The sequence below is a fragment of the Salvelinus fontinalis genome, chromosome 27 (genome assembly GCF_029448725.1).
Source record: "Salvelinus fontinalis isolate EN_2023a chromosome 27, ASM2944872v1, whole genome shotgun sequence".
NCBI lineage: Eukaryota > Metazoa > Chordata > Actinopteri > Salmoniformes > Salmonidae > Salvelinus > Salvelinus fontinalis.
The window spans coordinates 25,522,939-25,548,857 of NC_074691.1; the positions used below are offsets into that span (position 1 = coordinate 25,522,939).

The 25,919-nt window shown below is 42.2% G+C and overlaps 1 protein-coding gene across 5 annotated transcripts in view; it reads left to right on the forward strand.

The window, feature by feature from the left end:
* LOC129825349 (1-phosphatidylinositol 4,5-bisphosphate phosphodiesterase beta-1-like) overlaps window positions 1-9,432 on the forward strand; it is a 285,736-nt gene extending 276,304 nt beyond the window's left edge. For 2 of the 5 annotated variants that reach the window (XM_055885375.1, XM_055885376.1), the window contains exon 33: window positions 4,954-9,432. In XM_055885375.1, the coding sequence (XP_055741350.1) occupies window positions 4,954-5,172 (219 nt within the window). In that variant the 3' untranslated portion in view covers window positions 5,173-9,432. The other 3 variants (XM_055885379.1, XM_055885377.1, XM_055885378.1) reach the window with 2 other exon arrangements.
* The last annotated feature ends 16,487 nt before the right edge of the window (window positions 9,433-25,919 follow it).

Here is a 25,919-nt window from a genome sequence, read left to right on the forward strand (position 1 = left end):
TGGGATAGAGTCTTCATCCCTCTCTCTCTTCTCCCCAGTCCTCCAGTGGGATAGAGTCTTCATCCCTCTCTCTTCTCCCCAGTCCTCCAGTGGGATAGAGTCTTCATCCCTCTCTCTCTTCTCCCCAGTCCTCCAGTGGGATAGAGTCTTCATCCCTCTCTCTTCTCCCCAGTCCTCCAGTGGGATAGAGTCTTCATCCCTCTCTCTTCTCCCCAGTCCTCCAGTGGGATAGAGTCTTCATCCCTCTCTCTTCTCCCCAGTCCTCCAGTGGGATAGAGTCTTCATCCCTCTCTCCTCTCTTTCCTTTCCATGTATTTTTAGTGAAATCGCCTCTTCACTCTGTATCACACTTGACTATCGCTTCTATTTCATCCCATGACTACTGTATCTTCCTCTCTAGCCTATAATGATCTAACGTGCAGGCTGAGGCTAGCTTGCCCTGCCTGCCTACCTCTTTACTGAACAGTTTACCCACCTTTTGCAGAAAAATGTATTGAATGTATCGACAGCGTAACTTTTTTCACCACCACCGGCAATCAGAGTTTACCCACTTTTTTTTACCACTACATAACAAGTCTATTCACACCTCTGGGCTTCTCTGTCAGTTTTATGAAGGTTTCAATGCCAGCCTTGTACCTAGGTAGGACAGAGGTACCCTCTAAGCCTCAGCCTTCATCACTAAAGTGCCCTCCAAGCTCATCAGTAAGCTCAGGGGCCCTGGGTCTGAACCCCTCCCTGTGCATCTGGGTCCTAGACTTCCTGACAGGCTGACCCCAGGTGGTAATTGTGGGCAACAACACCTCCACCATGCTGATCCTCAATACGCGGGCCCCACAGGGGTGTGTGCTCAGCCCCCTCCTGTACTCCTTGTTCACCCGTGACTGCGTGGCTATGCATGTCTCCAACTCAACCATCAAGTTTGCTGACAACACAACAGTGGTAGGCCTGATTACCAACAATGACGAGACGGCCTACAGGGAGGAGGTGTGAACCCTCTCCTTCACTGTCAAATAAACAAAGGAGCTGATCGTAGACTACAAGAGACAGCACGCCCCCATCCACATCGCCACGCCCCCATCCACATCGCGAGGCCGCAGTGGAGAGGGTCAAAAGCTTAAAGTTCCTCGGAGTGCACATCACACAGGGTGGCTGAAGAAATTCAGCCTGGCCCCTAAGAACCTCACAGACTTCTACCATTGACAGCATTCTGTCGGGCTGTGTCACATTCTGGTACGGCAACTGCACTGCCCGCAACCGCAGGGCTCTCCAAAGGGTGGTGCGGTCAGCCCAACACATCATCGGGGGCAAACTACCTGCCCTCCAGGACATCTACAGCATCCGGTGTCACAGGAAGGCCAAGAAGATCATCAAGGACCTCAGACACCCAAGCCACGGCCTGTTCACCGCGGTACCATTCTAGAAGGTGGCGACAGTGCAGGTGCATCAAAGCTAGGACCAAGAGACAGCTTCTATCTCCAGGCCATCTGACTGTTAAACAGTCATCACTTGCCGGCCTCTGCCCAGTACCCTGCCCCTTAGAGGCTGCTGCCCTATGTACAGTATATATACTGTATATATTATGTGTGTATTGATATTGTATTTATTGCTAAATATTACGGCACTATTGGAGCTAGAAACAAGCATTTCTCTGGACCTGTGATAACATCTGCAATCTGTTTACGTGACCAATAAACTTGGATTTGATTTGATTTCTGATCTAGTTCGATGTGACCCAAGTTAAGGAAAAACATACATGTTTGGATTTGAATAGACTCACTCTCAAGAATGTCTCCTTGGATTGGAGTGGGACTGAGGTTCATTAATATTGGATCACTTCACTAAAGTTTGATTGTGTATAAAAGGTATATTACCAGCAACTCTCAGTTAATTCCTCACAGACAGCCATAGCCTTGACCATTAGCCCACAGGTCATTTGTTGACATATTAATCGTAGGATTGTTTGATGAGCAAGTAATCCCACAAAAATCTGACCTTTATTGACAAACTCTCCTTTGTTTTTCTGCCTGACTCTACCTCTGTGAGATCATCGACTTATTTAAATCAGCTTGTCTTCCATCTCCTGTAATGCTGAAAAGCAGATGTAGCTCCTAGATCCTTAGACTCGTAGATTGTGACGTGGTTAATCTTTGCTGCTCTCCTTTAATTACGACCCTCCCCTGGGATGCAGCATGGTAGTTAAACAGAAAAATCAGCATTAAAGCAATTATTGGATCAGAATGAATACAATCCTGTCATCTGTAATCATTAGGGGCGGATATGCCTGCGAGAAAAACAGACTCTGACTCTCTGTCTGTCCGTCAGAAGGCAGGAAGCTCAGAAGAACACGGGAGCCTACATTCAGGATTAATGATTCACATGTCTTTCATTCCTTCCTTTGTTACTAATTGAGGTAGAGGAAATTGAACAAAAGAAAACGAGGAACAAAAAAAGTACCTTGATCCATCATATAGGCTGCCCAGTTAGCCCCACAACAACCATTGGCCCACCTGTTGACCAGTAACATCTACCCTGCTGGTCCATATCAGTCATCACTAGTCACTGACACCATATTCAGTTCTCCTCTTCAGTTACAGAGTACCAGGAGTAACCAGGACATGTTCAGTGTATCATTATGAAGGCCCACTCTGTTGGTTCTGTAGACGCATACTGCAGCTCTCCCTATAGCTGCAGAGTGAGCTGGACCAGGAGTTCTCTTTGTTGCTTTAGTTCTGTTGACACTGTTGGTTCTATCTGGTTCTGTAGTACACCCATCCTCGGTCCTCTCCTCTCCATATAGCTGCCCATAGACCAGTGGAGGCTGTTGATCGGAGAACGGCTCATAATATGGCTGGAATGGAGCGAATGGAATGACATCAAATACAAGAAAACCATGTGTTTGGTCTATTTTATACCGTTCCACTAATTCCGCTCCAGCCATTACCACGAGCCTGTCCTCCCCAATTAAGGTGCCACCAACTTCCTATGCTATAGACCCATACCCTCTCCTCTCCATATACTACCTATAGACCCATACCCTCTCCTCTCCATATACTATCTATAGACCCATACCCTCTCCTCTCCATATACTATCTATAGACCCATACCCTCTCCTCTCCATATACTACCTATAGACCCATACCCTCTCCTCTCCATATACTACCTATAGACCCATACTATCTCCTCTCCACATAGCTACCTATAGACCCATACTCTGATCTCTCCTCTCCACATAGCTACCTATAGACCCATACTCTGGTCTCTCCTCTCCATATAGCTACCTATAGACCCATACTATCTCCTCTCCATATAGTTACCTATAGACGCATACTCTGATCTCTCCTCTCCATACAGCTACCCATAGACCCATACTCTGTTCTCTCCTCTCCATACAGCTACCTATAGACTCATACTATCTCCTCTCCACATAGCTACCTGTAGACCCATACTCTGATCTCTCCTCTCCATACAGCTACCTATAGACTCATACTATTTCCTCTCCATATAGCTACCTATAGACCCATACTCTGTTCTCTCCTCTCCATACAGCTACCTATAGACTCATACTATCTCCTCTCCACATAGCTACCTGTAGACCCATACTCTGATCTCTCCTCTCCATACAGCTACCTATAGACTCATACTATTTCCTCTCCATATAGCTACCTATAGACCCATACTCTGTTCTCTCCTCTCCATACAGCTACCTATAGACTCATACTATCTCCTCTCCATATAGCTACCTATAGACCCATACTATCTCCTCTCCATACAGCTACCTATAGACTCATACTATTTCCTCTCCATATAGCTACCTATAGACCCATACTCTGATCTCTCCTCTCCATACAGCTACCTATAGACCCATACTCTGATCTCTCCTCTCCATACAGCTACCTATAGACCCATACTCTGATCTCTCCTCTCCATATAGCTACCTATAGACCCATACTCTGATCTCTCCTCTCCATACAGCTACCTATAGACCCATACTCTGATCTCTCCTCTCCATACAGCTACCTATAGACCCATACTCTGATCTCTCCTCTCCATACAGCTACCTATAGACCCATACTATCTCCTCTACATATAAGCTACCTATAGACCCATACTCTGTTCTCTCCTCTCCACATAGCTACCTACAGACCCATACTATCTCCTCTCCACATAGCTACCTATAGACCTATACTATCTCCTCTCCACATAGCTACCTATAGACCCATACTCTGATCTCTCCTCTCCATACAGCTACCTATAGACCCATACTCTGATCTCTCCTCTCCATATAGCTACCTATAGACCCATACTATCTCCTCTCCATATAGCTACCTATAGACCCATACTCTGATCTCTCCTCTCCATATAGCTACCTATAGACCCATACTCTGTTCTCTCCTCTCCACATAGCTACCTATAGACCCATACTATCTCCTCTCCATATAGCTACCTATAGACCCATACTCTGATCTCTCCTCTCCATACAGCTACCTATAGACCCATACTATCTCCTCTCCATATAGCTACCTATAGACCCATACTCTGATCTCTCCTCTCCATATAGCTACCTATAGACCCATACTCTGGTCTCTCCTCTCCATACAGCTACCTATAGACCCATACTCTGATCTCTCCTCTCCATACAGCTACCTATAGACCCATACTATCTCCTCTCCACATAGCTACCTATAGACCCATACTCTGATCTCTCCTCTCCATACAGCTACCTATAGACCCATACTATCTCCTCTCCACATAGCTACCTATAGACCCATACTCTGGTCTCTCCTCTCCATACAGCTACCTATAGACCCATACTCTGTTCTCTCCTCTCCATACAGCTACCTATAGACCCATACTATCTCCTCTCCACATAGCTACCTATAGACCCATACTCTGGTCTCTCCTCTCCATACAGCTACCTATAGACCCATACTCTGATCTCTCCTCTCCATGTAGCTGCAGAGTGAGCTGGACCAGGAGTACCAGGACAAGTTCAGACGGTTGCCTCTAGAGATCCAGGAGTTTGTCCATTACAGCAGCAAGGCCAAGTTTAGCGACGACAGTCCCCATGGCAACCTGTCGGTCTCTTCGACGACTGAGAGGCTCAACCACAAGTCACAGTCGGAGGACGATACAGAAGACTCGTCGGAAAGAGTGTTTGACACGCCCCTTTAGGACAAATCTGAAATGCCACCCTATTCCCTACTGTCTATAGTGCACTACTTTTGGCCAGAGTCTCATATAAGAGTAGTGCATTATAGGCTGCCATTTCAGACACATCCAGAGTCTTTGAGACACCCCTTTAGAGACTAAACCCCTCCCCTTCCTCTGAACTGGACAGTTCTGGTTGGTCGTTCTGGCTCGAGGTGGAAATTGCCACTCTAAGCACAGATCTAGGAACAGATTACCCTGCGCTCAAGCGTAACTTTAACCAGTAGGGGTTCAAACAATGTCTGACCCTGGACCAGTAGTAGGGAGTACCTACTCTGTAGTTCTATTCAGATATGTAAATACTTGTTTTGTATTTGTGTGTTTTGTTGTTTTCCTCTGGAGCGGTGTGGATCTTTTGGTACAGGATATGGGTATTTTTGACTAGGCACTAACTATGCGCAGAAACAAAGTTACTTACTTGAACTATTGCACAGACAGAATACTTTCTTTTTTATGTTTTTAATATGTTCCTACTTTTTAAACAAGAAAAATTATTAGGTGTTAGATTAGGTCCCACAATGTTGACCAAGTGCAGGTCGGTCAGTGGTGCCAATGTTTTGATTTCACTGTGCACTTAGATGGTAATTAATAGTATCATTATGACATTGGCACTGCAATGTGAAGTGTTTGCACTTCACATTGTCCCATGTAAAGTAAAGTCATGGTAAATTGAACTTCTTGTCCAAACACTGTGGACACAATCATTATTTAAAATGAAGAATCCCTCCTCATGTATATTTTGCACTGAAGAACTAACTCTTCTATTCTCTTCTAACCCCCAAGCACTGAATGATTTCTACAGAACTAACTCTTCTATTCTCTTCTAACCCCCAAGCACTGAAGGCTTTCTACAGAACTAACTCTTCTATTCTCTTCTAACCCCCAAGCACTGAAGGCTTTCTACAGAACTAACTCTTCTATTCTCTTCTAACCCCCAAGCACTGAATGATTTCTACAGAACTAACTCTTCTATTCTCTTCTAACCCCCAAGCACTGAAGGCTTTCTACAGAACTAACTCTTCTATTCTTTTCTAACCCCCAAGCACTGAAGGCTTTCTACAGAACTAACTCTTCTATTCTCTTCTAACCCCCAAGCACTGAATGATTTCTACAGAACTAACTCTTCTATTCTCTTCTAACCCCCAAGCACTGAAGGCTTTCTACAGAACTAACTCTTCTATTCTCTTCTAACCCCCAAGCACTGAATGATTTCTGCTTTTATTTGGTCCTTTCCAAAGCCTACTCTACTGTTTTTATCCTGTTTTGACCTGGCCAAGACGTACTTATTTTCTAGATTTATTTTTTCATTTTTAAAAATATTTTTGACACATTAGGTTCTATATGGTTAAATAGTTTATGTTTAATCCTGCCAGGGAGGGGGTGAGGGATGTAAGGAGGGTGATGAGGATAAAGGGGTGGAAGAAAGAGTAAATCATGTATCTGTATGTTCTTTACCAATTGAACATGTTAGCAGAAAATACATAACATAGATGTAAAATGAACTCAAACTGAAACTGCAAAATGTTACTATGGATGAGATGACATTGTTTGTACAGTACAAGTGATAAACTACAGGTGCAACATGACTATATCACTGCCCCTTACCAATGACTGAAATTGTTCACACACACACACACACACACACACACACACACACACACACACACACACACACACACACACACACACACACACACACACACACACACACACACACACACACACACACACACACACACACACTTGACCCATTAACAGAAGACACTAAAATGATGTCCCAGTCCTTTCACCTGTTGGAGCGGTTACTACATTACATTTAGACCCTAGACACAGTTTTGTGATCACACTTCTACATGTCCCAACTGTTTATTCAATGGTTTTACTCCTTCATTGGCAAGTAATTATTGTCTAAGACCGCCACCACAGATAAAGTTTGCAACATGGGAGTGGTAGATTTTAATTTCTAAATCAAACTATTGAAGATAATTTCATGTCTGTGTAAAATATTGAGATCACCACCCTTTACGGGATCTTGAACACTATTGGTCCATACCTCTTTTGATATGTGACGTCATACTTAACTAAACTGTCAATCAAAGACCCATATGATGTTTTTTAGTTTCCAATCTGTACAGTACTATACATACACCACATGTATCATGTCTGATATTGGAAAACTTATTTCAATTGATTAAAGGTCCAATGCAGCCGTTTTTATCTCAATATCAAATCAATTCTGGGTAAAAATTAAATAGCTTACTGTAATTGTTTTAAACAAAAATTGTCAAAAAGAAACAAAAATGTATTATTAGCAAAAGTAATTTCTCAAGCAAGAATTTTGCTGGGACCTTCTGGGAGTGGTCTGAGTGGGGAGGGGGAAACTAAAAACTAGCTGTTATTGGCAGAGAGTTTTGGAATGCTTTCTTATTGATCTATTAAATAATTTAACACCTGGTGATATCACCAGGCAGACCAAAACTCCATCCCACTAAAACCGACTGAAATCAAAAAAATTCTAACGGCTCTTTAGTGCTGAGCGATTAACCAACATTTTATTTTTGGTTATTAAACAACTGATTGACCAACGTGGGTTCAATTACCTGAATTGTATTTAGTAAAAACAAAATGTGAACCCAACGTGCCGTTTCTCTAGAGAGAAATCTGAGAAATCAAGTCAAGAGCTATGTGGGACGCTGGGCTGGAGGGAGTTGTAGTTTTCATTAAGCAAACATTCGACCTAATTCAGCGCAGAAATGTGGTAATTAACTACAATAACCACAACTCATTGCGCCAGTTTTTCCCGGCTCGAGACGGATCAGAGGAAGAGGTGAAGCGAGAGGTTTCACTCTCACCAAAATCTGTCCAAGATAAACCCAATGCGTTTCGATGGGTTTATTTTGGATTTGTATAAATAAAGGTTCATCTTTTCTTTTTTTAAGCTTGTTGTCTGCCTTCCCGCCTTTGGGACAACGACTCCCATTGTTTGGGCATAGACATGAGCATCTCGTCATTGTATACAGATCTTTTACGCCTGCTATGTATACACACAGAACGCATAAGACTGCATGAGAGAGGAATGTGCATAACATAACAACGAGAGGGTCAGGGACAGTTCGTGAAAGTATAGTTTATCTACTTTTAAGAACTAATAAAATGATTTTGTCTCTGTACTTAGGCAGGCAGGCTAGCTAAATAGGATGACTAAAGACAATGGCTGGCTGACTGCTACTGCCTGAACTGAGATGATTACTTTAAGGAATGAAAAATAATAAAGTAATTAAATTAAAACTAAGTAATATACACAACTGAATATTTTAATATGTCATAGTAATTTCCTATTATTCTGATGTTCGATGTGGACCTGACAGAGACAATGGAATATGTTCAATGTTTTGGCAATTGAATGTTCACTATTTTTGGTTTTAGAATTACCATTAAAAAGCTCTAAAGTCATTATTTCATCATATATTTCATGTTTAAAAAATGTATCGAAACCAAAATCAAAAACCATGATTATGTTTTTTATGATCGAACCCGAACCAACCTTAAAAAGCACTAATCACTCAGCACTACAGCTGTTACACTAAAAGCGCATTATCATCATTTTCACAATTTCACAATTTCAGTAATATTCCAACCTCATAGTGTAGAAATATAAATAAAAGACAGAAAGATGTCGTTTTTGACTGCACTGGGCCTTGAATCATTTTAAAGTGAAGAATCACATTATAAAGTGTCAACAAGTACAACTTGGTTTCTATAAAGACGATCGTTGTTGATGTGGGAGTCCTGTGCCTTTTGAATTGGTTTGCCTTGTTTTGATGTTGAATGTGTGAAATGCATCATTGTGTAAATTGCCATTGTATTATACAAAGCTGTCTGTTATTGAATAGACTGTGTGCACTTTTAGTACGGTAACACTACTGAGTAAAAAAACACTTGTGATAATGAACAGTATTTTGAGAAGTATCTCCTAAAAAAGACAATAATGCTAGACATGTATTTTTATTTTGTCGTGAACCACTTTAACAGTTTCTGTTCATCAATTTGTGTATGCATTTTGTTGTAAATGTGTGTATGATGTAAAGGCAAAACATTGAGACGAAGATGACGGGGATGATGATGGTGATGATGATGGTGGTGTTGATGATCGTAGTAGAGTAGTGTAAAGGTAATCTGCTTGTAATTAATAAATGTGGTTATAATTGTACATTGCTAAAGTGAGCACTTGTCTTTGTGTTGATTTGTAGTTGCTATGATAGATGTTATTTCCTCCAATGCAGTTTCACTTCCTCCACTGTCCCTTTCCCCTTACTGCACTCAAATCAGTGGTCCTCTGATTGCAAACACAAGTGACTACCTGCTTGATAACGTGCAAACCAGTTGCGCCTCTGAAAATAATCTGATTCAAGTGGCGCTATTGGTGACATTTCAAGCTGTGAGGTGAGTTTACCCGGTATGATCTGCCTCTGTTACACAGAGTTATTCACATCCATGCCTCAAGGTCTCAGTCCTGGATTATGGTGGGGGATGGGATGTATTTTTTAATGGCTTGAATGCAATACTGTGATGATGAGGACTCATGTGTGCCTGTTCACATTTGATCAAATAATCATGTGTTCACTACAAAGGCCTTACTCTTCATTTACAGAGGGGTGTTGGTTCCTGGTAATCCTCATATTATAGTATACATAGTATACAGGAAAAAGACAGGGACAACAGTAAACCTACTTCACTCAATACACTGACGCATAGCCGTACATTTATTTGCAAATGTTTTGTCAAAACCTTTTTGCCCGCGTTGGCACTGCAGACAGATACAACAGTCCACTAATACAGGACTATTAAAGGCCCAGTGCACTACTTTTGTGATGATTTTATTGTTTTTCAAAAACAAAAAAATAACATTTCGTAATATTTTTTTATTGTTGATTTTTCAGGGGGACCTGCAGCACCGCAGCAACCCCTACTTCCCGCAGCTATGCACTGACGGGTTTCATTCACTGTTTTCTGCGTTTTTTCATTCACAGTAAGGCACAAAAAAACAGGATGAGGCAAGAGGTACAGAAAACAGGGACAGAAGAGAGGTGTGAATGGAACTAGGTAGGGAAGACGGAACAGTTCAAAGAAAAACCCACTCTGATCATTCTACCGGAGAAGCCTATTGCACAAACATTGATCAAAGCACAACCACATGTCCCCATCCACTTAGGCGGTGGGAGTACCCGTATAGGTGTGTGTGTGTGAACGCATGTGTGTGTGTAACGTGGATGTGTGTGTGTGACATAGATGAATGCCCCGTGCATGTTGGTGTGTGAGAGAGGCAGGGGGATTTCTATGGCCTACTTCCGATTATCATCTCCTAGGTAACAGTAACCCCTTTACATCCGAATAACAGGAACACATGAATTAACCCACGTCAATGAATCAACACATTATTAAAAACCTTTTAGACCAGGGATCCTAGTGAGCCGCAGACAGACATTGTACACAAACAATAGAATCAATTGAAATGACCATTGAACACCTATTGCTGACGGAACCTTTCATATTGATTACTCAGGTTCACACACCTGGTTTCCCAGGTAGAAATGAGTCATTGATTTACAGGAAAGAAGGAAGACCGTTATACACGGTGACTCTCCAGGACCAGAGCTGCCTACCTCTACCTTACACACCGAGGCGTATGGGAAACATTTGCTGCAAACATATTGTTGTGAACCCTTTCGAACAACAGCCACAGTTCAGGGTCACATATTATTGTTATGAACCATTTCCAAGAACACAGCTATTATGTTATCATGTACTATTAGTGTGTGTGTGTGTGCGCGTATGTGTGTGTTTGTGTGTGTGTGCACGAAAACGCAGACCATGAACTTCCAAGAATTTGACTAGCGTGGTCTGTAATGAGGTTAAATATAGGGTAGTCTATCAGTGCAAAACAGCAACAACACTTGTGATCACATTACTTTGGCACATTGCACTGTAATTACACTGACTGTCAAATTAAAAAATGTTATTTGTCACATGTGCCGAATACAACAGGTGTAGTGGACCTTACAGTGAAATGCTTCTTTACAAGCCCTTAACCAAAAATGCTTTACGAAGTTTTAAGAAAAAAATAAATGTTCAGTAAAAATGAGATAAGTTAAACAGAAAATAAAAGTAACAAATAATTCAACAGCAGCAGTAAAATAACAATAGCGAGGCTATATACAGGGGGTACTGTTACAGAGTCAATGTGCGGGGGCACTGGTTAGTCGAGGTAATTTAGGTAATATGTACATGTAGGTAAAGTTTAAGTGACTATGCATAGATAATAAACAGAGAGTAGCAGCAGCTTAAAAGAGGGGTCTGGGTAGCCCTTTGATGAGCTGTTCAGGAGCCTTATGGCTTGGGGGTAGAAGCTGTTAAGAAGCATTTTGGACCTAGACTTGGTGCTCCGGTACCGCTTGCCGTGCGGTAGCAGCGAGAACAGTCTATGACTAGGGTGGCTGGAGTCTTTGAGAATTTTTAGGGCCTTCCTCTGACACCACCTGGTATAGAGGTTCTGGATGGCAGGAAGCTTGGCCTCAGTGATGTACTGGGCCGAACGCACTACTGTCACGCCCAGGCCATAGAGAGCTTTTATTCTCTATGTTGGTTAGGTCGGGGTGTGATTAAGGGTGGGTCATCTAGGTGTATTATATTTTTATGTTGGTCTAGTATGGTTCCCAATCAGAGGCAGCTGTTTATCGTTGTCTCTGATTGGGGATCACATTTAGGTAGCCATTTTCCTATTGTGTGCTCCTGGAGGATATCCAGGAGGTAAAGACATCCTGGACTTGGGAGGAGATAATGGTAGGAGATGAAAGCCTTCCATTGAAGCAGATGCAAGTGGTGAAGGAAGGAGAGCGACAACGCCGGGGTTCGCGGCCACGACGCAAGCCAAAGAAGCCGCCTCAAAATATTTATTTGGGGGGGGGAACACCGGGTGGTCGAAGTTGGTGTGAGTCAGAGACCGAGGAGTTATTGGACAAATTGGAGGAGAGTGAACGCACACAAATACAGACAAACAGACGCACACAATGTCGCTACGCACACAATGTCGCTACGCACACACTGTCTCACTACCTAGCCGACAGAGATTAATGACCTTGTCCTTGAGACGTTCTCTCCCAAATCTCAAGTCAGGTCGGCACCAAGCTCAGACAGTCTGTGTTTAAAATACCATAAAGACATATGGTCTTTACCCTAATTCTGACTAGGACTACACATTTATTGATTATGATTTTATACATTCTAATCAATTCCATACAATTGTATACAAGAATAATCCATACCAATACATTTGCTAATCATATCCTGCTATATGTTAACCCATATATTGCAAGCCCAACGGTTTCTCCTCTCTCTGGGTGTGAGACCTCCTTCCCTGCTATCAGATTCACAGTGGTCATAAGTTGTCTGCCACAGTTCCTTGTCAGCTATGATTCAAACACATTTCACATGTTTTACAGAGACAGGGTGGAATTTTTATTTTTATTATTTTAATTATTTTAAATTATTGCCTAAACATAAGCTACAAAAATTACACATCTATTTATATTAATATTGTCAATGTCACTCAAAATCAATCTCCCAAAACCAATATGTGTATTTTCATTCCTTATCCATCAATGACAGTTATAGGCCTACATTAGGTATCCTAACACTTCCTGTTTCGGTTTTTATTACAATCTTCATAAAAAAAACAGTCTTAACCCTCAAAAATAGTCTCATCCAACATTGGCTCCTCGTAGTTAAAAGAAATGGAGCCATCTCCTAGGCCTGGAGGCCCGTATTCGTCATCACACAGGCCGGAGCTCAAAATCGGTCCGTACCTCACCATCTGTTGCGTCATTGACCTCTCCAGAGTCCTGATAAGCAAAACTTTCACACCGGGGACCAAACCAACACCCTCACAGAACCAAAACACTCATACAGGTGAAGGTTGCCCACAACACAGTGATTATGACATTTTTCCATTTCCTAAACATACTATCAAACCAATTTGTTAGAGCATTATCTACCCCAGAGTTCTCTGCCAATTCGTGAGCTCATGTGGTTAAACCAGCCAGGGCCTTGGTCACTGATCCGTCTGGAGCTGTGTTATTTGGGATGAAGGTACAGCACATTGTTCCAAATATCACGCAGACCCCTCCCTTCTCAGCTAGTAACATATCCAATGCTATTCTATTCTGCCAATCCTTTTATTGCATCTCTAGTATAATTGATGAAGCGCTGTTGATTATAATAGATACAATTTATCTGATCCACATTCTTATTGAGAGTGGACCACCAGAAAATGCTTGACTCTAATCCTGCTAAGATCTGATGTCTTGCTTTAAACTAGTCTGGCAACCCCCCGTGGGACTCCAATATTATCAATATAATATACTCTATCGTCAAAAGACCCAGATGGGGAGCTTCTTTTTTCCCATCTTGCCAACACTATGTCATGGTGTTGGATGAGGGTGCATTCCCCCACACAACCACCAGATGTCAGCCCTTGGCCTCTTTATCTCACTGAAATTCCCAGAGCTCAACCAGCCTGTCAGATCCCTCATAGTCTCATCAGTTGTAACATTCTCTGTCCTATTGCATGTCCTTACTTCCCCTACGTCTTATCCGTGTGTGATGTATCGAGCCATACAATAATAATGTCCTCCTGTAACTGTGAAAGGGGGAAGTCTGGATGTCCTGGGCACATCCAGATAACGCAGATCAATGCAACTTTCATTGTTTGGCTTCCTTTCCTTCATGAACAGCTTTACCATACAGGCCATTGCCCTGGGTGAATCCATTCCATCAAATGGAAAGGGAATGGTGGTCAGCTGAGGTTTTGCTGTGGCGCAGGCATAACATTCTTCTCTCGCTACTGATCTGGCTGTATACTAAATCCATTCTAACCATAGGTTAGAATCCCCATAACCAGTTTCCACCTCAACCCCTTCCTTCAGCTCTTTCGCCTGCACTATCCACACCGGCCCTTGGCTCTGGACGACTCCACTGTCAGTATCTGTTTTGTCAGGGGCTCTGCTTGTATTCTGGCTGACTATAGAGATATCACCTGCCCTAACCTCTTCTTCCTGGAATGGCACTAGGGTATCACCTGAAACCCTTACCTTCACTACACTCTATCTTCTTCCATACTGGGTATGTGGATTCATATAGCCCTCTCTTTCTGTGTGAGCTATGACCTGTGTCGATGAACTACACGGGGACCTGCACAGATATATTCCATAATGGCTCATAGTCCTACATAAAACTCCATTGAGACATCCTTCCCAATCTCCACTCTAACTTCCTGTTTATCCAGATCAAGTGATCTCTTATGCTAGGTTAATACAAAATCCTCATCGTCTAAACTATGGGTCAAGTTACCACCTTCTGCATTCTCGGATGGGGCATGGTGTATTAGGAATATGGCTGCCACGATAAGACAGCTCTGACCAATCAGCACTCCTGTAAAGCCCCACCCATCATCTGGAGGCCAGCCCCTACTTTCACTTCTATGAACGCACACAGGGAGGGTAGGGCGGGGTCAGGGAATATTCGTTAGAGAGGTAACCCCCGAACCATATTGGTTATGGTTCTTCTCCTAACTCTGTGATTGTTCGACAGTGTCAGTGTGTCTTACCCTCCTGCAATGTGTGATATGCCCCAGGTAGCTATTTCAGCTATTCTCACCGCGAAGGCTGCCACCAGGAGTACTTAGTATGGCCCCTCCCAACGGGGCTGCTTCCTGTCTATTCTCCCCAGGGACTGGATTGAGTGAATCACCTTCTCCTGTAATTCACCTGTAATGCATAAAATCTTGGACATACAGGTTTGGTTAACAAACAGTCTTCTCATGTGTTCTGTCTGATTAGCTAGATTGTCATCCATTATTTAACTTCTCTGGGATATGTGGGACGCTAACGCCAAATTCAAATAAATTACTATAAAAATCAAACTTTCATTAAATCACACATGAAAGATACCAAATTAAAGCTACACTGGTTGTGAATCCAGCCAACATGTCAGAATTCAAATAGGCTTTACGATGAAAGCACACCAAACGATTATGTTAGGTCAGAGCCAAGTCACAGAAGAACACAGCCATTTTGCCAGCCAAAGAGAGGAGTAACAAAAGGCAGAAATAGAGATAAAATGAATCACTAACCTTTGATGATCTTCATCAGATGACACTCATAGGACTTCATGTTACACAATACATGTATGTTTTGTTCGGTAATGTTCATATTTATATACAAAAATCTGAGTTTAGGCGGGAGGCTACTGTCTCACTTGGCCAAAAGCCAGAGAAAATGCAGAGCGCCAAATTCAAATAAATTACTATAAAAATCAAGCTTTCATTAAATCACACATGAAAGATACCAAATTAAAGCTACACTGGTTGTGAATCCAGCCAACATGTCAGAATTCAAATAGGCTTTTCGGCGAAAGCAAACAATGCTATTATCTGAGGATAGTAACAGAGTAAACAAAGAGAGAGAAGCATATTTCAACACTGCAGGCGCCACAAAAAACGCAGAAATAAAAATATAATTCATGCCTTACCTTTGACGAGCTTCTGTTGTTGGCACTCCAATATGTCCCATAAACATCACAAATGTTCCTTTTGTTCGATTAATTCCATCGATATATATCCAAAATGTCCATTTATTTGGCGCGTTTGATCCAGAAAAACACCGGTTCCAACTTGTGAAACGTGACTACAAAATATCTCAAAAGTTACCTGTAAACTTTGCCAAAACATTTCAAACTACTTTTGTAATACACCTTTAGGTATTTTGTAACGTAAATAATCGCTAAAATTAAAGACGGCATGATCTGTGTTCAATACAGGATTAAAACAAACTGTAGCTAGCTTTCTGGTCACGTGCCTCTAACTAACAGTACACTTCCAGTGACCTTCGTTCAAGATGGCCGTACTTCTTCTTTACACAAAGGAAAAAACCTCAACCAATTTCTAAAGACTGTTGACATCCAGTGGAAGTGGTAGGAACTGCAAGAAGGTCAATTAGAAATCTGTATTCCCAATGGAAACCCATTGAAAAGAGAGTGACCTCAAAAAAGAAAATGAATGGTTTGTCCTTGGGGTTTCGCCTGCTAAATAAGTTCTGTTATACTCACAGACAGTTTACAATTGGCTCATTCATCCCCCTCCTCTCCCCTGTAACTATTCCCCAGGTCGTTGCTGCAAATGAGAATGTGTTCTCAGTCAACTTACCTGGTAAAATAACGGTAAAAAAAAAAAAAAAAAAAAAAGACATGATTCAAACAGTTTTAGAAACGTCAAAGTGTTTTCTATCCAAATCTACTAATAATATGCATATCTTATCTTCTGGAGATGAGTAGCTGGCAATTGAATTTAGGTTTGCTTTTCATCAAAACGTGAAAATGCTGCCCCCAAACCTAGAGAAGTTAAAGAACTAGATCCTAGTAAACCAACTCTAGGGATAATATCTTGACCTAATATTTCAGTTACCATAATCGTGTCCGCCAAGTAAGTTGGGAACGCTATATAATTTTTATTTTATTTTGATTATTATTATCCAATAGGCCACAAAGTGTCCTATCCCATCCCCCCTTTGATACATGGCTCCGCCCTTGTATCAATATTGCCGCAAATCTAAACAATTCTCTGTCAAGTGTCTTATCTACTTTAACAGTTATCTGTGCTGCTTTGTATGGTCTTAGATGTATATGTGCTTGTCTATGTAAACAGTAACCTTTCTCTCCTTTTTTTATTTCACAGGCCCTAGTCAATGCTACTCTTTCGGCCTGTTGTGCCAAATCATTTCCGGGCAATGTTTCCGTGTTTAACACCTTATTTCTAGAAACCAACTAAGCTTTCATTCCCCTTTTGTCTCCACTCAGTAACCGTGACACATTCTGTGTCACTCCTATCTTGCTGATTTCCTGGCCCCCCTTTCCCCACCTTCTCCTCTCTGCTCCCAAACCTTCAAGGTCTCAGCATTGCGGGGAGGGCTCCTCCGTCTGCCCTTTCTCCTATCTGTCTGTCGCTCTTTCTCATAACAGTCAGTAACAAATATGGGTTGTTGCCAAATCTTGACTAAGTGTCTCACTGTCTGAACAGTGATGGTGGTGGACTCTAAAGTAATTACATAGGTTGATTAAGGTTACCTCGATGTTCTCTATAATTCTGAATCACCACAGATGTCATATATCCCTGTCCTGTTGGTCTGGATTAGATTCTAAATATTTAACATAAGTCTACTGTCATTTCTTTCTTCTCATTGGTTCAAATTACCACTATGTCAAAGAACTATCTATAAACTCGTTCATAATGATCAATTACTCAATTTACCTTAAAATCAGTATCACAAATTTCCTTAAATTCGTTATCCAAATGGCCCTCCCATGAGGCTGATCAGACCACAAAGGAAAAGTCATGATAGAGGTCAAGAGTCATACCACCCTTTTACAGTCGTGTTACTCAATTTATATTATATAAATTAAAGAAAACCCCTCAAACATTTTCTACATGTTGTATCCCAGATGCCCAGAACATTCCCTTATCAAAATAATTCACGTGTTTAATTAAAACTCATAAAATAAAACTTCTGATATTCCACATGTGTACCCCTTTAAGATTTCGTGTCTCTCGGAAAATGGAAATCTCCTCAAGCCCCGGAAAACATTTCCAAAGAAAGACAAGACAATGAAGCACTCCTTTTCCCAGAAAAACCACTTTGTCAGACTACCCGGATTCAGAAATCCAAACGTAGACTATAAACAAAACCAAATAATAATGATAATTCCATTGTACTCCCTCCAATCATTAGTTTAAAATGTCCTCAATGGTTCATTATACTTAATTGAACGTGCGCTCCAAGCTTGTTTTGCAAAATATAATTACCCCAAACTGCAATCCCCTTTACCGATTTAACATGGTTCCACGTAATGGAAACAGATTATAATCTTAGAACACTTGAACGTTCGGTTCCAATTCCCTGGTGTTACCTAAACAAACAATCAGACCAAAAATCAATAACCAGAAACTATCACAAAACTTTTACGTTTCAACTATTCGGACCTGAATCGCATACAGCCAAATATAGCCCAGTGAGCCACAACCAACCAGTGATGCCCACCTAGCCATTTTGTTGCTAGATTTAGCATCTTTTCCGACTACCCTGACAAATTTAGCTACTTTAAAAAAAATGTATTTGGAACTTTTAGCAACTTTTGAAAAGTGACTCAAAGCCATAATGCACGCATTTTTCCCTCTGAATGACACAAACAATTTTCTCTGTCCCACTCTAAGTCACAACCTCATTGCCTGGCTGCAAAAGTGCATTGTGAGCGACGTCAGCAGCAGGCGCTCAGCCCGTGCCCAGGCAGCAGCAATTTCAGCGAATTGCAAATCATTATTGGCTGACTGCAACAGCAGTAGTACGGGTTCAACAAGCCAAACCCAAGGAATATAGTTGGTCACGAATGTTTGATCTTGAACAGAACTTACAACATCAATCAACATCTCTCAATCAAAATTGTACTGCCAGACCAACTCTCCTATTCCTGCCCTCAGGGTAAAACATACCCCCTACTCAAACCGAGCTCTGCTTTAAGTCTATCGCAAGAGCAAAATCCAACTTTCCAAATTTCTCCTCTCCAAAATGTAAAAGTACCATGTACTTCGCTAAATTTATAACGTATGTCAGTCAATCCAAACGAATAAAAACATTCCGATGGGCACAACTTTATCGTATCTCTCCGTTATTATTCAGAATTTGGTTTAGGTAACTGTCTCTTCTATGATTCAGTAATTTAAATACGACTCCAGTCTCAATACATTATTCCATCAGATCATTTAGGCAACCCAACGTATTACATCGAAATCGCCTCGCTATTATTTTGGAATGAATTAGTCTTTCAATTTAACCTAAACAAGCTATTAAAACGTTCAGTTTATATCTTAACCAAACACTAGCTAACTGTATCTTTCCCGGCAAAACATCTCAGTATTTGAATTACAATCAGAATGAATTTTAGTCTATCAGTGCCTAGGCTGAGATGCGAACCCGAGTCTCCCGCGTGGTAGGCAAGAACAACCCTATTATTATAATTGTCTGTAGTCGCAAACTCCGGCACGCACTACCGAGACCATTCCCAGAAAATAGCCCTAATTTAAAGGTCCAAGCGTTTATCTGTTTTTCCCCTTCTGTTTAAAATCTTTCCTGCTCTTTCCCCAAGAGCAGCGATGAAATATTCCGTTCCTGTCTGATCTTTCTTACTTCTCGTTTCCTTGAAGCCTCCTTTATGCTTATCTACAGTTACTCCGATAGTGACCATTAGGTACTGATCTCCTTTCTTTTCTATTCCTCCTCTGAGTTTGGCTGTAGGCGCCTGACCTTTTTCTCTCTGTTCTTGCCTTTGACCCTCTCTCCTATTCTTTCTGTTCTTTCTACAGTCTCGGTGATTGTGGCCCACCTTATCGCAGTGCATGCATGGTTCCTCACACTCCTTAGCCAAATGTCCTGACTGGCTACAGTTTTTTCCCTTCTCTCTTGGGTCCCTTCCCCTTAAGGCCTCCTCCTTTCTTTTGACTGTCTCCATCCACTTTTCTCAATAAGTTGCCGAACCCCAGCCCGTGGGTTCGGCAAGGCAATTAGAGGATACTGACTAGCCTCCCTTTCATCTTCGTCTTCCAGCCACTCTGCTACTCCTCTCCTCCCTGGGCTCTGGTTATGCGACTTCAGCTTTCTGAGTGGTAAAGCCCTGTCTCTACCTCTTTCCCCTGCATCCGGTCGCTTGTTCATCCTACGTCCTAGTTCGGTTAAGTCTTTCCTGACTTTGCCTAGAGCAGCTAGCCCTATCCTTTCCTCCTCCTGCTCTACCCCTCCCTCGGCTCCAGGAGGTTCCCCATATGGGAGTGGTGGGGGTGGGACAGGAAGCACTGGCTGCCGTCGTCTCACCACCACTATTTCATCATCGGGATTCTCTCTCCACGCCTGGTCTATCAGGGTTGGGTACAATTTAGGCTTATGAGGGACCTCCAGAGGAGCCGTGGGAGTGATTGCTCTCTGTTGCTTGCAACTTACATATTCCTTCTTCTTTTCTCCCTCAGCTCTCTTCCTCGCCTCGGCTAGCCATACCCTCGCTGTATCTAGCCCCTCTGCCCGTTGTTTATCTGCCTTGTCTCCACATGCCTTACGTATCTGTCTTATCATGGATTCCAGTAGTTCTATATTTAAACGTCTGTCAAATGTGTTATTTTCCCTCCATTTCTGGCCAAAATAGGTGTGCCTCTTATCTTTTCCCTGCATATATTTCTCATCTCCCGTTAATTCCGGGACCTCCTTTGAGGATTTACTACCCACTGTTAGTAAACCTTGTAGTTTCTATGCTTATGCTCAAACTCACTCTAGGTGTATCTATTTCTATGATATATGTATGCGCTTTTTACCGTTGTCCAATTACTATAGTTGCTCTCCCGCACAATCTATGTGTGTGTCTTTTTTCGTGGGATAGTTAGACCTATTTTGACTCAATTGCTAACCTTATCCAATTACGATAGTTGCTCTCCTGCACAATCTATGTGTGTGTCTTTTTAAACTCTGATCTCTTATGTCACTACTCCCTATGTGTGTGCTTGTTCTTTTGACGTTAATATCTCGTATCTCACTCCGCTATATTAGGTTACCCTTCTTCCTTCTTTAGTTTATATAGGTAGTGTTCACTGATAGTCTTGGTGGTAGCCACTGATACCTCGTGTCATTACGGATCCTCTACTATATTCTTGCCAATATTCTTTAGTTTAGTTTGGTACTGCAGATATCCGGTGTCATCACGGTCCCCCTTCTACTGCTGCCTAGGTGGCTCTACACCCAATTCCTATCTTCCATTTGCATAGAATACTTTGTTGCCTTTAAAACATTTCTCTACACAAAATTCTAAGGATAGGTCACCAGGTAAGAATGCCCTATGGGAATTTAAAATCAACACCTAAACTACACAAAAACAATCAAATATATTTCTGAATGTAGCCCAAGCGTCAATTCCCCTAATTCGTGAATAAAGATTTACTGACCTTCTCGTAGACTGGGAAAAGCAATGTAGGTTGGATCTCGTCACCACCTCTGTCGTGTACCAGTTCAACACTGGCCTGAAATAAACCCTCAAATCAGAGGTCAGGTCTTTGTCTTACGGATCCTGGATCCGCCCGTGCACGGTTTTCAGCAGGTCCTTGGGACGACAGAGGCAGGTATTGAGATCCGGCTCGAAGGACCAATTGATAAGATAATTATGTTCTCCAGGTACATAACCCGATTTAACCTTTCTAGGACATGCGTTCCGCTAGCGGAACCCCTGACAACATTCCTCTGAAAATGCAGCGTGGGAAATTCAAAAATATATTTTTTAATTATGTAACTTTCACACATTAACAAGTCCAATACAGCAATTGAAAGATAAACATCTTGTTAATCTACCCATCGTATCTGATTTAAAAAATGTTTTACAGCGAAAACACAACATATGATTATGTTAGATCACCGCCAAGTCCAAAAAACACACAGCCATTTTCCCAGCCAAAGATAGGAGTCACAAAAAGCAGAAATAGAGATAAAATGAATCACTAACCTTTGATGATCTTCATCAGATGACACTCATAGAACATGTTACACAATACATGTATGTTTTGTTCGATAATGTGCATATTTATATAAAAAAATCTCAGTTTACATTGGCGCCATGTTCAGAAATGCCTCCAAAATATCCGGAGAAATTGCAGAGAGCCACATCAAATAACAGAAATACTCATCATAAACTTTGATGAAAGATACATGTTTACATAGAATTAAAGATACACTTGTTCTTAATGCAACCACTGTGTCCGATTTCAAAAAAACTGTACGGAAAAAGCACGCCATGCAATAATCTGAGACGGCGCTCAGAGAGAAACAACATTTCTCCGCCATGTTGGAGTCAACAGAAATATGAAATGACATCATAAATATTCCCTTACCTTTGATGATCTTAATCAGAATGCACTCCCAGTAATCCTAGTTCCACAATAAATTGTTGTTTTGTTCGATAATGTCCTGACTTATGTCTAAGTAGCTACTTTTGCTAGCATGTTTAGTGCACATGTCCAAACACTCGCGCAGATGCAGGCGAACTCGGACGAAAACTTCAAAACGTTATATAACAGGTCGAATAAACTGGTCAAACTAAGTAGAGAATCAATCTTCAGGATGTTGTTATCATAACTATCCAATAACATTCCAACCGGAGAATTCCTTTGTGTCTCTAGAAGTTATGGAAAGCAAGGCGATATCGTTTGGAACGCGCGTGACCAGGAACTGGCATTCTGCCAGACCAATGACTGAAACACCTCCCATCTGGCCCTATATCACACTAGAGGCTTCATTCCACGTTCTACAGACTGTTGACACCGAGTGAAAGGCGTATGACGTGCAAACAGATCCATATCTTACAGGGAATTGAATAGGCGATGAGTTGAACATTAGTCTCAGAATTTTTACTTCCTGTTTGGATTTTTTCTCAGGTTTTTGCCTGCCATATGAGTTATGTTATACTCACAGACATAATTCAAACAGTTTTAGAAACTTCAAAGTGTTTTATATCCAATAGTAATAATAATATGCATATATTAGCATCTGGGACCGAGTAGGAGGCAGTTCACTATGGGCACGCAATTCATCTAAAAGTGAAAATGCTGTCCCCTATCACAAAGAAGTTATTAATAAGGACAAATTATCTTTTCTGTTGTCACATATTTCAATTATTTTATTACATCATGTCATAGCTTGCAATGATTATTATTTTGAGGAAAACAGAATTTAGCTTCTAACGTCATTACAAGTTACTACGATATTCTTTCTTAATTGGCTCGATAACTATGGAAAAGGGTTTATTTTATAAATATGGCAACTCCTCTCTTGCATACCTACACGTACGCTACGGTCACAAGACGGAGGCCTCCTTATTGTCTCTAGAATTTCTAAGCAAACAGCTGGAGGGAGAGCTTTCTCCTATAGAGCTCCATTTTTATGGAATGGTCTGCCTATCCATGTGAGAGACGCAAACTCAGTCTCGTCCTTTAAGTCTTTATTGAAGACTCATCTCTTCAGTAGGTCCTATGATTGAGTGCAGTCTGGCCCAGGGGTGTGAAGGTGAATGGAAAGACACTGGAGCAACGAACCACCCTTGCTGTCTCTGCCTGAACGGTTCCCCTCTCTCCACCAGGATTCTCTGCCTCTAACCCTATTACGGGGGCTGAGTCACTGGCTTACTGGTGCTCTTCCATCCCGTCCCTAGGAGGGGTGTGTCACTTGAGTGCGTTGAGTCACTGATGTGATCTTCCTGTCCGGGTTTGTCGCCCCGCTCGGATTCGTGCCGTGGAGGAGATCTTTGTGGGCTATAGTCAGCCTTGTCTCAGGGTAGTAAGTTGGTGGTTTGAAGATATCCCTCTAGTGCTGTGGGGGCTGTGCTTTGGCAAAGTGGGTGGGGCTATATCCTGCCTGGTTGGCCCTGTCCTGCGGGTATCGTCGGACGGGGCCACAGTGTCTCCCGACCCCTCCTGTCTCAGCCTCCATTATTTATGCTGCTGTGTCAGGGGGCTAGGGTCAGTCTGTTATGTCTGGAGTATTTCTCCTGTCTCCTCTGGTGTCCTGTGGGAATTTAAGTATGCTCCCTCTAACTCTCTCTCTCTCCCTCTCCCTCCCCTCCTGGAGGACCTGAGCCTTGGGACCATGCCTCAGGACTACCTGGCCTGATGACTCCTTGCTGACCCCAGTCCGCCTGGTCGTGCTGCTGCTCCAGATTCAACTGTTCTGCCTGCGGCAATGGAAACTTGACCTGTTCACCGGACGTGCTGTTTTCAACTCTCTCTCTCTCTACCGCACCTGCTGTCTCTAACTCTGAATGCTCGGCTATGAAAAGCCAACTGACATTTACTCCTCTGGTGCTGACCTGTTGCACCCTCTACAACCACTGTGATTATTATTATTATTTGACCTTGCTGGTCATCTATGAACGTTTGAACATCTTGGCCATGCACCGGTTATAATCTCAACCAGGCACAGCCAGAAGGGTAATGGCCACCCCTCAGAGCCTGGTTCCTCTCTAGGTTTCTTCCAAGGGTCCTGGTGGTGGCTAGTTTTTCCTAGCCACCGCGCTTCTACATCTGCATTGCTTGCTGTTTGGGGTTTTAGGCTGGGTTTCTGAATAGTACTTTGTGACATCGGCTGATGTAAAAAGGGCTTTATAAATAAATGTGATTGATGGATTGATTGATTTTGGGTGGGTTTTGAGTGGTCTTTGGGCCAGAAATGTTAACTTGTCCTGGCAACCCTGCTGGCTAGCTACAGAAGTTAGCTGGCTAGTTAGCTATAGTAGTTAGCTACTGGCATCAGTTGTTGTTTTGTTATTATCATATTTTGCCTATTCCATTGTTTGCAGAATGCATACTGGCATTTGAATATAGCGCGGGAAAAGGTAATCCGGACACACTCTGGACACGGTAGACATATTTAAATGTAGGTGTAGACACATAATCAGAACTCTATGATCAGAATACTAAAGCTGCATGAACTGTTAAGTCTAGACACGCCCTAATTAACTCTCTGCTGGGCTGGGCTGGGCTGGGCTGGGCTGGGCTGGGCTGGAGGCGGAAGAGGCAGGTCTTGGTTTTTAATAATATGATTCCAATGGTTATGTAAACAGTATCCGCTCCCTCCAGTCCACACGCGCACACACACACACGCGCGCACACACACACACAGAGAGTCCAAACTCCCAGGAATACCGACTGCCATCTGTCCATCTGCTGCAGGGACAAGAGGAGGTGTCAGATAACTGGTTTTATATGAAACACACCAGGACAGAGGACTGGACAGAATTTCTGGGAGAAGAAGAATGACTGTGTGTGTGTGTGTGTGTGTGTGTGTGTGTGTGTGTGTGTGTGTGTGTGTGTGTGTGTGTGTGTGTGTGTGTGTGTGTGTGTGTGTGTGTGTGTGTGTGTGTGTGTGTGTGTGTGTGTGTGTGTGTGTACACAGTATCTGTGCGTGCGTGCATGCATGTATAAGGTTAAGATAGATTGTTGTGCATAATGAGCATTTCCTGCTATCGCCAGTAAGATCTGTGGAACCACAATTATAGTGTGCACGTGTGTTATAAGAACATCACACTCAAGGCTCATTATCACTGGAATCAGTCACGTGACTAGACAGTAGTTTCCTGCCACTTAGTCAATGTGTCAGCCATTTGAAGACCACTCTTATCTTTGTGTTGTTATACCACTCTAAGACATTACATAGAGGTTTGATTTAATGGAAGTGTACAGTAGTAACCCTGCTGTGGTTTACTAAGGCCTGTGTCTAGTGGGTCAGTCCTACTGTCACAGTCAGTTGTCCTGAGTGTGTGGCATCCAGATCACCCTTGGTAAGGTTAAGGTGATGGGATACAATTCAAATGAATACTTTTAGAGATTCATAAAATTATGAGGTCTGGGTTAATAAGTTGAAGAGAATGAGGAAGTCTATGAATGTTTATTTTACAGTTGTTCATTTTTCAGATATAAAAGAGATACACACAAAGACACACACACATACGACAACAAAGCAATTATCAGTCGTCCTTGTGCTGTGTGGAATGCAGTTGCTGCCAAGGGCCAAACAATGTTTTGTTTTGCA